Source organism: Drosophila nasuta, chromosome 2L (assembly GCF_023558535.2).
Source record: "Drosophila nasuta strain 15112-1781.00 chromosome 2L, ASM2355853v1, whole genome shotgun sequence".
NCBI lineage: Eukaryota > Metazoa > Arthropoda > Insecta > Diptera > Drosophilidae > Drosophila > Drosophila nasuta.
In genome coordinates this window covers 23116174-23129675 of record NC_083455.1, presented here as the reverse complement: position 1 = coordinate 23129675, position 13502 = coordinate 23116174, and the positions used below count along the sequence as shown (strand labels likewise).

At 38.5% G+C, this 13502-nt stretch overlaps 3 protein-coding genes across 3 annotated transcripts; all 3 read right to left on the bottom strand.

The window, feature by feature from the left end:
* Nucleotides 1–1582: 1582 nt before the first annotated feature.
* Nucleotides 1583–3073, bottom strand: LOC132798158 (facilitated trehalose transporter Tret1-like). The gene is made up of 5 exons (XM_060809912.1): nt 2963–3073; nt 2671–2903; nt 2142–2616; nt 1825–2081; nt 1583–1657 (listed from the first exon to the last, which is right to left on the bottom strand). The coding sequence occupies exons 1-5, from the start codon at nt 3009–3011 to the stop codon at nt 1583–1585; spliced, it is 1089 nt and encodes a 362-aa protein (XP_060665895.1). The 5' UTR covers nt 3012–3073.
* A 1047-nt stretch (nt 3074–4120) lies between these two features.
* LOC132798489 (facilitated trehalose transporter Tret1-like) lies at nt 4121–8139 on the bottom strand. The gene is made up of 6 exons (XM_060810360.1): nt 7936–8139; nt 6093–6325; nt 5905–6035; nt 4966–5327; nt 4425–4906; nt 4121–4362 (listed from the first exon to the last, which is right to left on the bottom strand). The coding sequence occupies exons 1-6, from the start codon at nt 7982–7984 to the stop codon at nt 4216–4218; spliced, it is 1404 nt and encodes a 467-aa protein (XP_060666343.1). The 5' UTR covers nt 7985–8139; the 3' UTR covers nt 4121–4215.
* Nucleotides 8140–9507: 1368 nt separating this feature from the next.
* LOC132792270 (facilitated trehalose transporter Tret1) lies at nt 9508–13021 on the bottom strand. Its single transcript, XM_060801562.1, has 6 exons — nt 12946–13021; nt 12557–12789; nt 11810–12487; nt 11549–11752; nt 10873–10938; nt 9508–10779 (listed from the first exon to the last, which is right to left on the bottom strand). Exons 1-6 carry the CDS (start codon nt 13001–13003, stop codon nt 10552–10554), a joined length of 1467 nt encoding a protein of 488 aa, XP_060657545.1. The 5' UTR covers nt 13004–13021; the 3' UTR covers nt 9508–10551.
* Nucleotides 13022–13502: the final 481 nt, after the last annotated feature.

The following is a 13502-nucleotide window of genomic DNA, read 5'->3' as shown; positions in this document are numbered from 1 at the left end:
TACCTTGATGGCGATCATGGAGAGCAGCACGGACATGAGCAGCATGTTGGCTGTGCTGCGTATCTTGGGCGGCATAATCTCCGCAATCGCCAGGAACGGCACTGTCAACAGTCCGCTTGCGGCAATGAAGAACATGAACGCGAAGGCAACAATGGGCACCCAATCAAAGCCGGTAGTATCGTGGCCAATGGTCTTGAGGTAGCTGTGTGCACCCATCACCAGTTGGCTGAGACAGATGCCCACGGCGGAGATAAGTAGCAGCATTACACGGCCACTAGCAAGGTGGCCACACCACCAACAGCCGAGACAATCTAGCCATGTCTGTCCGACTGTCCGTCCGTCCGTATGAAACACTGGATCTCGGAGACTATAAGAGATAGATCTAAAATTTCCCGACAGCATTTGTTATGTTTGCATGCACATCATGTTTGTTTCAAATTTTTACCACGCCCCCTTCCGCCCCGCAAATTAAAAACAAGTAAGAAAGCTACAGTTGAGTGTACTCGACTGTAAGATACCCGCTACCCATTTTGAATAAAAGAAATATATTTTGCGGTATTTTTCTCAAAATATACCGAATATACTGCAAAAATACTAAAAATATATCAAGTGGTATATTTGGTATATCGAGATAGTACCGCATTCAAAATATACCATAGACGGCATAATATACCAGATTGTCAGCAAAAGCAACTAAGAGCCCTAGTAAGTAGGCGTTTTTGTAAAGTATTTCTTTAATAACTTCGACAATTTTTATCTGATCGCAACCAAATTTACAGGAATCATAACTACTATAGTAATTATTGTATATACCTTTCGCAACTCTAGCGTTAAAATTACGCTTATTACGGTAGTTGCGCTTGATTTGCGGGGGCGGAAGTGGGCGTGGCAAAAATTTGAAACAAACTTGATCTGCGTGCAAACATAACAAATGCTGTCGAAAAAATTATAGCTCTATCTCTTATAGTCTCTGGGATCTAGAGATCTGTCATACGGACAGACACACAGACGAACATGACTAGATCGTCTGGGCTGTTGACGCTGATCAAGAATATATATACTTTATAGGGTCGGAGATGCCTCCTTCTACCTGTTACATACATTTCCTGCCAGCACAAAGTTATAATACCCTTCTACCCTAAGGGTAGCGGGTATAAACATGCAAGTCATTGTAGAAGCAATTAAGTATGGAGCTGGATTAATAAAATAGGTCTGTTATTTGGCATAGCACGTTTCTGTTAAACCAACCAATAAACTGTAATGTTAATGTTATATTATCAACAGTTTTAGTTCTAAAGATGTTGCGATCATAAAATCGATCATTTTAAGAACATTGTGTTCTTTTACAATGAATTCGGGTATTTGAAAGTTGAGCAATATCAATATCTTATTTATTATAAGCTCGATTGAATTTCTTGAATGGATTTTCCCTTTGTCTCGGGTACATAAAGTGCAATAAAAATCGTTAGCAGAAATGAGAAGATTGCAAACATAGAAACAATTCCAGAAATTCCCATCGATTCGCTCAAATGAGGAAACGCCTGAAAAGAATAATTATTATTTAATTCTATATCGCTGTATTTTATATGGACAGATTACCTTGACAAGACAAATGGCTAGCAAGTTCATTGTAACCATATGGACTCTGGCGATCACACTGCGAATTTTTGGAGGTGTTATCTCACTTATTATAACGAAATCAACTGCCAACAGACCAAAGGCGCCACAAAACATAATAAATGCGAATGAAGCAATGGGCAACCAATTGAACGGCCTAGAATCAATATTCAATTGACCCATATAGTAATAGAAAGCCATAGAAACTTGTCCCAAGCAAATGCCAGCGGTCGAGATGAGCATCAAAGTCTTTCGACCAGCTCGCTCCACAAATAACGTGGCCGAGTAAGTGCCCACCAGCTGAACGAGGATGACAACGATCGACGATCCAATAGGCGATAGACTGGAGCCAGCATCTCTAAAGACGACAGAGATATACTTGGCCATTGTTAAACAACCGGTCAACTGATTGGCCAAAATAATTCCAAATCCAATGAAAAAGGCTTTACGTGCCTTGCGATTAGCTGCGGATTGCTCAGAAGATAGTTATCTAATTAAATTGAAATTAAATTTGCAAAACTCACTGAAGTCCTTTAAATGCAGTTTGTTGTCCTCGCTTTGATCGCGACCATTTTCTAATGTGGCGAAAGGCTTGCACAATTTGGTGAGCTCGGCTTGAAGCTGTGCGTTCTCATTTGCAGAGATACCTCGAAAATATCTGAGAGAGTTCTCCACACCTTTTTTATGATAACGCTCCAGGTATTCAGGTGTATCGGGTATGAACGTAAAGGTGCAAAGGAGTGCTGCAGGAATCAATAGCATAATCCAAGCAACCGTCACATAATGAAGGAAGTATCCCAGAATGTGTATAAAGAGCGAGCCGATGCACATGCTAAGGGACATAAAGGTGCCCAAAGTGCTGCGAAGTCTGTCCTCAGTCATTTCAGTGATGTAAACCGGAATAACCGCAAAGCAGCAGCCACCGACTGCTCCGGCTATAACACGTGCCACGCACAATTGGACGAGATTGCGGGCAAAAATAATCAAGAGCCAGTTTACCTAATGGTAGAATCAATTAAAGTTGATGCTATAGAATTGGAAAGATTTGTATACCGCGACAAGTGTGCCCATAAAAAGAAAACAGGCTCGACGACCAATTCTGTCCGCCAACCAGCCAAAGACAATGCCGCCCAGAAGCCCACCAATCGACATCACGGAAGTTAGCCAACCCAATCCATCGTTGGTTATCTCAGAGGTCAGACGACTTGTTTCGGGCCTCATCAATTGAGCAATGCTTGTGGAAACCCAACCGAAATTGGCGCCAAACGACACAGATATTAGATTTACTGCAAAACAACACTTTAAATGTTTGTCTCTCTTTCACTTTGTTGCACTTTCCACTGACCACTTAAAGCTGCAAAATATTGATTTCTGGTGCTCTTTGAGCCGCCCATTTTACCGCTTCGATTATAACAAAAACTGTTGTCTGCATACGGCAAAAGAAAGAAACATTCTAATCAAATGAAATAGCGTCGTCGACGTATTTATAGCCACGATCATGCTATAACCTGTACCATAAATGTTATGCTTGTATACAAATGCAAAATTATGGACTCATGAAAGAAATCATAAAACAAAATGTGTATATTATAATAAATTTATTTATTTAAATATAATTAATTTAATTCCATTAAACTTAATCTTACTTAATTTAAATTTCCTTAGCTTAGTAAAATATTAAAGTACTTTTGAATAGAAATCTTTATTTATGTCTCGAAAACTTGTTTGACAATCGGCATACACGAGTATTTAAATTTCCTGCGTGTGTTTTCTAGCAAAGAAATTAGACTAATAGTGTGTTGAACTGAATGTTGTAAGACTATAGAACCAAAAAATATATGTACCAGGTAGACGAAAGCATCTCCGACCTAGACAAATAATGTTGATTAATCTAGTATGTTTGGTATATTTTGAATGTCATAGTATATTGTTACGCCAAATATAATTTGTGTTATATTTTTGGTATAATTACCGGTAAAATTTTTAGCTTATAAAGAAAAAGGGTACCGCGTATCCCACAGTATTATAAATGTAATAGTATATTTTTATACCAATGTTTCCCAAACAGGTTGAATTACAAAAAAAGGTATTCTAAAATGCAGAGTATGTGCTAGTCGTAGATTGCTCCGTAAATTTGTGTTAATTCGTTTTTAGGGAGATCATTTTAATTTACTTTCAATATAAATTATGAAAGAAAAGAAATCCCCGAAAAAAAGTGCAATAAACGGCGGAGATTAGCGATTGATATAGAAGCAGCATTAGCATAAGCACAAAAAACAGTCGAGGAATGCATTTAAGAGTGACCAAGTGACAAGTGAAATCTGTTGTAAAGATAGTTATATCTGTTTTGGCAGCATTTAATCTAATCAAAGCGCCACCTAAGTTCAAGGCAGCAAATGGCCTTCACAATGAAGGCGAGACGAGGAGCCAGACAATGGTTGGGTTTTGTTGGAATTTACAACAAAAGATGCCGATTGTCGGCTGAAGTGATAAGCAAACGCAGTAAGATTCTTAATACATTTAATGATAACAAAAATACAAAATAAAACAATGCCAGTAGCTAGAACACAGAGTAAGTAAGTAACATATAAGAAATCACTACAAGCTGGCCAGAATGGTCTCGATGGATTTGCCCTTCGTCTCGGGCACAAAGATGGCAATGAAGAGGGTGCCGCAAAGCGTCAAGCTGGCAAAGAGGAACAAGGAACCATGCATGCCCAATGATTCCATTAGCAGCGGAATGAGCTGCAATTGCATCGAGAACAGAGATTAATCAAATGATGGAAACATTCCACTTATTCACTTACCTTGATGGCGATCATGGAGAGCACCCACAGCACGGACATGAGCAGCATGTTGGCTGTGCTGCGTATCTTGGGCGGCATAATCTCCGCAATCGCGAGGAACGGCACCGTCAACAGTCCGCATGCGGCAATGAAGAGCATGAACGCGAAGGCAACAATGGGCACCCAATCAAAGCCGGTAGTATCGTGGCCAATGGTCTTGAGGTAGCTGTGTGCACCCATCACAAGTTGGCTGAGACAGATGCCCACGGCTGAGATAAGTAGCAGCATTTTGCGGCCAGCACGCTCCACTAGCAAAGTGGCCACATAGGAGCCCACCACCTGGATGACGCCCACAATGATGGCGGCGATGGTCGGCTCCATACTGCAGCCAGACTGGGCAAAGATAATGGCTGTATAGTTGAGCATGGCAAAGACGCCACAACCTTGATTGGAGGCCACCAGACCGAAGCCAATAAGAAAAGCTTTGCGAGCCGTGGGATTAGCTGACGAAACGGAATTAACATTAACAATTAAACCAATGAAGTTTGCATTTATAGTTTACCAAAGTCCGCCCATGTGACCGCATTATCGTCCACCTCATCCTCGCTGGCTTTTTCCGCCTTCTGTTCGGGCGCACGCAACTTGTGCAGCTCCAGCTGCAGCTCCTCGCTCAGTTCCTTCGACTGCCGTGAGCGTATGTTGCGATAGTAGCGTAATGCACACTCTGCCTGCTCAGTCTTCTGTTTTAGCATCAGATACTGCGGCGTCTCGGGCATGAACCAAAAACACACAAAGAACAGCACCGATAAGGTGGCCACAATCCACGATACGGTGGCATAGTTGAAGTAGTAGCCGAGCACAAAGGCAAGCACAATGCCAATGTTGCAGGTCAGCACCAGGAAAGTGCCCAGAATTCCGCGAACACTAAAAAGATAAAGCGATAGAATGACTTTGAAGGTTGCGGTGTAATTTCCTAAAAGGTGACTTTTTCTAAGATATTTCGCGATGTTTTGAGTGCAATTTTAAGAGAACTTTCTGTTCATATTAATAGCATTGAAACATAATAGATCCAATCAATTCAATCTATTTAATCTGATAGCACAAATTAGTTGAAACAAGCTATAGTCGCGTGTGCTCGAGTGTGAGATTCACGCTACCCAATTTGAATTAAAACAAAGCAGTGCTGTAACAACTTTTATAGTGTTTCCGTTGACACAAAGTTATAATACCCTTCTACCCCTATGGGTAGGGCTAATACAAATTTGTAGTAAAATAATTTTCTGATCTCTACAATCAAGAATTTACGCGCAATTAAATTCTTTCGTTTTGCGAAGGTGCTTAAGATAAAAACCAAACTTTCTATATGTGGAATACAATACTTATTTGCCTCAAATTTGATAGCTCCTATCTCTTGTAATCTCCGAGCATTTTCCGAGACATGACGTAACTATAGTATTGCCATCTTTTTGGTTGCCCCATCACGCATTTATTGCCCACTCACCTATCTTCGGCCAGCTCGGCTATATAAATGGGTATCACGCCAAAGACACCGCCGCCAGCCGCGCCGCCCAGAAAGCGCGCTACAATCAAATGTGTGGGGTTCCTGGCAAAAGGTATTAGAACCCAACCCAACTAGAATCAGAAACAACTTATTAAACTACATAAAGTATACACCTAAGCGGAACTTACCAGCGATGGCAACGTTACCCACAGCATCGAGTTCTTGCGACCACAACGATCAGCCAACCACACAAAGAACACATTGCCAATGAGGCCGCCCAGGCAGAGCACCGCAGCCACGCTGCCTTGATCACCTTGCGTTAAAGGTCCAGTCTCTAGCGGACTCTGTTCGCCGGCCAACTCCAGAAAACTAGCCGATGGCCAACCGCAATAGGCGCCAAAAGAGATGGACGCGATATTAACTGCAAGAGTATACAGAAATATGGCTTAATTTAATTTGATGGGAGTTTATATAGATTTTATATAGGAAAAGAATATACTATTAACTGAAAAAGTTACCAAAAATATTGAAGAATATAGCATTAAACTGAATATACTATTTTAAAGAATATACTATTGACTGAAAAAGTTACCAAAAAGATTGAAAAATATACCATTAAACTGAATATACAATTTAAAAGAATTGATTGAAAAAGTTACCAAAAAGATAGAAAAATATACCATTCAATTGAACACTCAATATTACATACTTGAGAAAAATATTATATGTAAAGAATATACTGAACTAATAGTCGTTCAATAGAAACATTCCAGAGAATTTATACTAAAAAATATATCATTAACTCACTAATATACTATTAGTTTAACAGAAACATTCCAGAAAATGTATACTAAAATAATATAGTATATACTGAAAAAGTCAAAAGATGTATCTTGACCAAAATACATATATAAAGAATATACTGAAATAGTCAAACGAAATATTGCATAAATTAACGTCAAGAGAATTTATATTGCATGTACTAAAAGTCGATAAGAGTTCAGAACTTTATCTAGAATATGTAAAAAGAAGGTAGATTATATTCGCTCTTTGATAAATTACATTCTTATTACCAGAAGTATGCTTTAGTTATCTTGCTTTATTATCTGCCACTTTTTTACTAGCTTCTGCTGAGTAACTGAGTTCGTTGACAGAACAACACGTCAACGGATGAGGACCAAGTGAGAGAGTTATTTTTCCCACCTGCATTAATGACAGTTTTATGTTATCTATATAGTCCAGGAGAAATACAATTGCTCATATTAAAGTTAGAGCAAGCCATAATAAAGCAATTTGCAAGGTGGAGCATAAAGAATGCAGAAAATTCTTTATGGTTAGCACATATGAAAATAAATATTACTCATTCAAGCAACACACTCGCTTATCCTTGAGCTCAGTTCTGAGAAATATGTACTGTAGTTGTTCTAAATGCTGAAGAAGTTAATTCTCACTAGGGGAAAACATTTTATAATTTGCACACATTTCTATGGCTTTTATGCACTTTAAAGTCTTTAAGTTGACTTTATTAAACTATTTATCATATTTTATCTTAATAAAATACCACAAAAACGAAAGTTGCAATTTTAATTTTATACGAAGAGTATTGTTGTTTTATGTAACACAACATGAATGCACTTTGGATTATATGTTTTTAATAGTTATCCAACTTTATTGTTCATATGAATATTTAATTTCGTAAATAGTTGTATTCGTCGTAGGAGCAGATTAAAATTCATTTCAATATAAATAAATTCTATGTAATTAAATTTAAAACATGATTTAGACACTTTAGTTTTTTCGAGTAATTTCATTTTGTACATCACAAAAGTATTTCGCTTTTCTGCTCGTTATTCGTATCAATTTACATTGTCGATTATAATTAACTTAGTTAAAGCAAATCGAGAGAAATAAATTCAACTCTTTGAAGTGAAATTAAATAAGTCATTTGCACGCACTTGAACTAGAGTGAATATTACAAAAACACATACACACACATATGTTAGGGAAATGAGCAAAAATCCGATTACGAACCGTAAATGGCGGCAAGATATTGAAATTTAACATCGCCTGTGGAACTCATCGCGATGCTTTGTTTTTATTTACTGGTACACAACTTAATGATTCATAGACGCCAAAGAGCTTAGACAGTCATTATCCTTTGGCAAGCACGTCCTTATAGATGAGATCAGAAGTCTCTCGGAACTATGCGACTAACGTAGTTGGTGGCGAACTAAACCGGCGTTGTTTCCGCATGATAACTTTTATACATGGGTATTTAAATCGCACAAAAACCCAGACAAAAACAAAGTACGCTCGTATGCACATAGATTGTAAACTTGCCCAGATACAGATACAACACCCAGAGAAAGGGATAGAGATACAGGCATACTTACGCACGCACACACTTACACACAGCCGGGAAAACAGAGTGTGCGAATTGTTATCACTACTCTGTGCTGTGATTATGTTTTGCCTCTGAGCTTCAGCTCTGACTCTGAGCAACAAGAGCTAAGTAAATCCGCAACAACAAACAAACAAAGCGACAACAACAATAACAACAACTGTTCTAATTGCCCCCAGACTGTGTCGATGCGCTTTGTTTAGTCTTTATTCTCCTATTAAGCGGCGACTATTATTCTGATTATAATTGCACTATCTATTTTATTGTCATACTGTAACTAAAGGGTAATACGATTTTCTATATTGAAATGTTGCGAATAGGTAAAGGAAATGGATAAACATTTAGTGTAGGATCGATAGGTAGTGATATAAATGCTTGTATGCAGATATGGTTGGAAATGTTCATCTACATATCGACATGGATATTCACTTAAATAGCACCGAACATCATCAAAGACTTTCGCTCTCATTAGAGATTGAAATGTTGCGAATATGCAATGAATTGGATACAAATTTAGTGCATTGATTATCTTTTAATTGATGCATGTAAATATTTGTGGTTGATGATATAAATGTAGATATGGATATAAATGGAAATGTAGATACTCTGATATATGTATATAGATAGTATACAATATAGTACATTGGGAACAATATCGATAGTATACTTTATTGTATAGTATACAGAATATTATATACCATCAATATTTATATCACTACTAACGCGAATGATTTGCAACTTCGCCCGCTTTTTGAGCATTTCATTGCTGCGATTCGGTAAAAGTCTAGTACAAAATGATTACAAAAATACAAAGAATATTTTAATTTTAATTAGACAATATACCAAAATTGATCAAAATATTCAAAAATACTAATATACACCAATGTAATTATGGATATTATATTAATATTTATTTAAATAATGAAAAACGACACAAATTCAGATTGATTTTTATATATGGGTAATTTTCTGGCTACCTAAAATGAAAAAACACATTCCAAAACATTTTCTTTATTTTAAGTAAAATTGAATTTTGAAGTTCTTAATTAGCACTTTAATAATAACTAAGAATGATAGTTTTTAAAATCAATCTTAGCTCTAAATATAGTGCTAATCCAAAGCTATAAAAATAACCTTCACTTTTTTTTAAAAAATTGTTTCAGTTTACGTTTTGTTTGTCTCCGTAAATATTTATATATATTTACTTCTTGTATTTATTATTGTTAGAGTATTTCATCTTCTTTCATATAATATTAGCAATTTTCATTCATATAATTAATATATTTCGAATATGCTGTTATTTGCGCTGCTCGCATTCGTTCTCGTAGTTTGTCTAATGCGGAATGCGCCTGGAATAACAAATGATGCACTTCGTTTGCCAGATGCAGGTTGAATCTATATACGTATATATATATATACTAGTATAGAAAAATAGAGGAGCGTCATTGTCATTGTCATTGGACTCGATGTGGGTGCGCATCAATCACGTTTTCATGGCTCACGCATCATATCAGTAGCCATGAAGCGAGGCGGCGAGGCAGATTAAACACATCCCCACACGCCTACATATATATTTTTAGTAGTGCTCTAAATTTTAATCAAACGACTGCCAGAGATACTCTTGGCAAACAACTCGAATACTCCGACTGTTAAAATTATGAATAGCAAATATTTGCCAGCAATCTATCTAACTCAACTCTCGTGTGTTTGAGATTGTAAATTCGGATTAGTGAGTCAGCAAACGTGCTTTATTTATTGCTGTGAATGGGAAAGTGTTAAGCGATAAGTTGATAAGCAGCAACACGAGAACGTCATAATGCTTTTTCGATCGTAATTGACGATCCTGATTTGCATTTTTCAAGTTTGTTGGCATACACCCAAATCAAGTAGTAATGATAATTTGTTGTTTCGTTTTGTTAGTTATCAGAAGCGGCTGCTGCCGCTGTTGTCTTTTGGCCATAAAGTCGTAAGTACATAGCTGTGACTACGCAATAAAAACGATTAGATAATTGACAGATAAGCAAGTTCGCGCATGTTCGAGCATGTCCACACCGAGTAGTATTTCATCAGAGCTCAGTTGTGGAGTAGACGTGCCAATTATGGCTATTTTAGATACTTAATCCGGATTACGTGTTCTTCCCCCACTTACTTACAACCCACTCACCAAAATTAATCTCAGAATGAAAATCGTCTTTTCGCCTAAATGTTATTTCCGACATACTTAATACTAATTGCGAACTAATGCTCTAGATATGCGTTGCAACGTGTCCATTGCCCATCGCATCGGTTGTCTTGGCAACCGGCCCCGCCTGCTCCACATAGCCCAAATCACGTTGCACGGCAGAAGCACGACGATTGCGTGTCTCGGGCAACAGAGGCAACGAAATTAATCCCACGAATATCGAGGCAGCTGCAAAGACCAACAGGTAGAGCAATAGTCCAGGACCCAGGCTTGTCTTCACTGCGTTAAATCCCTGAAATTAATCAGAACCGACAAGTTTCACAAAACAATTCACTTTGCTGTCTTCTTCAGGCCACAAGCATCTATTGCTAATTTTTCCAATTACCTCAATCATGCCAAAGAGCAGCAACCAGGCGCAGGCCGAGGCTATCGAGTAGAGCAGGTCATGCAGCTGTGTAGGAAATTTGCAAGAGAAATTTAGTTAATTTAAAGTTTACTATTTAAGTGCATAGCAAGCAAAGATTGTTGTCGTGTAACGAATATTAAAAATTGCTTGACTTGTTCCAAGGTGGAAAACAAGAATAATTGCGAATAACAAATAAAACAAGACTAATTCATGGAAATTGCATTCAATATTTAAATTTCAAAGCTTGAATGTTTGACAAGACAACATTTTTAAAGTTAAAGTCCTAAAGCATCCGAATGCAGTTTCCTAAGTAAATGCCACTTTGATGCTTCACACATTTTGAAATGATTTTAAAATAAAATTCTAAAATTTTAAAACTTTAAAACTTTTTTAGTACAATAAATTTCTCTACCTTTTTTTTTGTGCTAACGCTTAAAAGTATGCTATGTTTTTACAGCCTAGAAAAAGATGCTGCTATTACGAATAGCCAACATTATCTAATCAATATTCAAATGTTTTCAATTCGAGGTATCTTACGTCATTTGCAAATTAATGTTAGTTGATCTTTGAGTTGTGTTCTCGGTAAATGATAAGCCTATTTAGATGTCTTAATGAATCCTATGATGCATAAGATTTTCTTTGAAATGGAACTTACCTTTGTGGGCAAAACTTCGCTGCTGACGACTGCGGCAAGCGGATAGAGTCCAAAACTAACAAACAGCAGCTGAAGGCCGAGCAGCACAATGGGTAAATACCGTGTGCACCAATCGCCCAACGCCCAATTATGGCCAAATTGCTTGAATAGCGCCAAGGCAATGACAGCCGCAGCAGCCAGCAGAGAGGAGAGACAAAGCAGCAGCTGCAATCACAAGGAATAAATTGAGGTTTGCAATGAATCCATAATGGAAGCAATTACCTTGCGCGGCAGTTGGGGGCCAAAGAGACGAGCGAGCAATCCGCCAACACACTGAGCCGAGGCCAACACTACGTAGTTCACTTCGATGGAGTAGCCAGTGCGTCCCAGAAAATCGGCAGCATAGTTCAGCTCGACAAAGACGCCGCTCAGCTTGGCGCAAACGGTGAGCAGAAAACTGACAAAGATCAGACGCACAATGTAACCGTGCGATAATTCCGTTGAGCTGTTTTTGCTGCTGCTTCGTTGCTTGAGTTCCGCCTTGAACTCGGCCAATTCCTGCAGATATTCGGGCTGCTCGCGATCATCGATGTCGCGAATGCCGCGATACCAACGCAGCGATTTCTCCAGACACGGAACATTGCCTTTGCGCAGATAATAGTGCGGACTCTCCTGCACAAAGGGGAAGCACAGCGAGAACGTGCACGAGGCAATGCAACCGATAATATTCACATACTGATACTGCACATAGTAGCCCAGTAGAATGCCAAAGAGAATGCCCAAAGTACGCCACAGTTCGATGGTGAAGGTCAAGCGGGCAGCCTTGTCCCTTGACTCGGCAATCTCATTAATGAAAATCGGCAGCACTACAAAAGCGCCGCCAGCAGCGATGCCGCAAAAGATGCGCGAGGCGTAAATGTGAACGATATCGAAGCCAAAGTGAATGCAGAACCAGCCAAACTGTCAAAAAGAGAAACACAAAGTTAACATTGATTGTGATATTGTGAAAAACGGAATGCTCTTACTTACAATCTGCAAAAGACCGCAGCAAAGCAGCACAGATTTTGGTCCAATGCGTAATGCCAGCCAGCCAGAGACAGCGGCGCCAGCAGCAGCACTTAGAAATAAATAACCAGTTAATAAAGCTGAACCTGTTGGATCTGTCGCCTCATTGAGTGGCGTCAACTTCTCCGATTCGTAGAGCGCCATATGAGCGGGCGTGATGCCAAATATGAGTCCAAAATTTAAGCATAACAGGTTTCCTTTTAAATGATTAATAAAGAATTATGTTGAAAGCTTTTGAATCACAAATTAAAGAAACTTATTGAAACAATCAATTTTAAAAATGTAAAAAGGTGAAATGCAAACGAAAGTGATTTCCGGTAAAGTTGCAAAGGCTGAGAAATCAACTCACTCACCTATGGCTGTGGCCACACTTTGAATGGTTGCGCCGGATGCTCGCTTTGGCAGGCACATGATGATGATGCTGTCCCACTGTCGTTAAAGAAATCCGAATTTAATAAGTCCTCGTTTTTTTTTTTGCTGTTTTGGTGGTGGCGAACTGCATGCAAACTGAGAGGCTGCTAGTGCATAACGTGCGCTATTTATTGTCTCATTACAGATTCTCCATCCCCAGCTAACTTGTTTTTATCTGCAAGATAAGAGCACCTTGTACACTCGCTTATGTGTCGCTATGCGCAATAATAACAATTTAAAAGCAGCGTCCAGTCAGCGAGCTAAAGTCTGAGCTACATATATTCATTGTATACTTTCCGATATTTGCACAACGTGAGTCTACAAGTGAAGTAGCGATAAAATGCGTCTAGTACGTTTCTAGCTTCTGGTTTTGACAGTGAAGAAATCTCCGTTTAACCTACACATCTAACAGATAACCTACCTGAGGTTACTCAGAATTTCTACGCAATTTACTTGATGCGAGGGCAGTTCAGAAAACTGAGTACTCAAGACTGGTTAT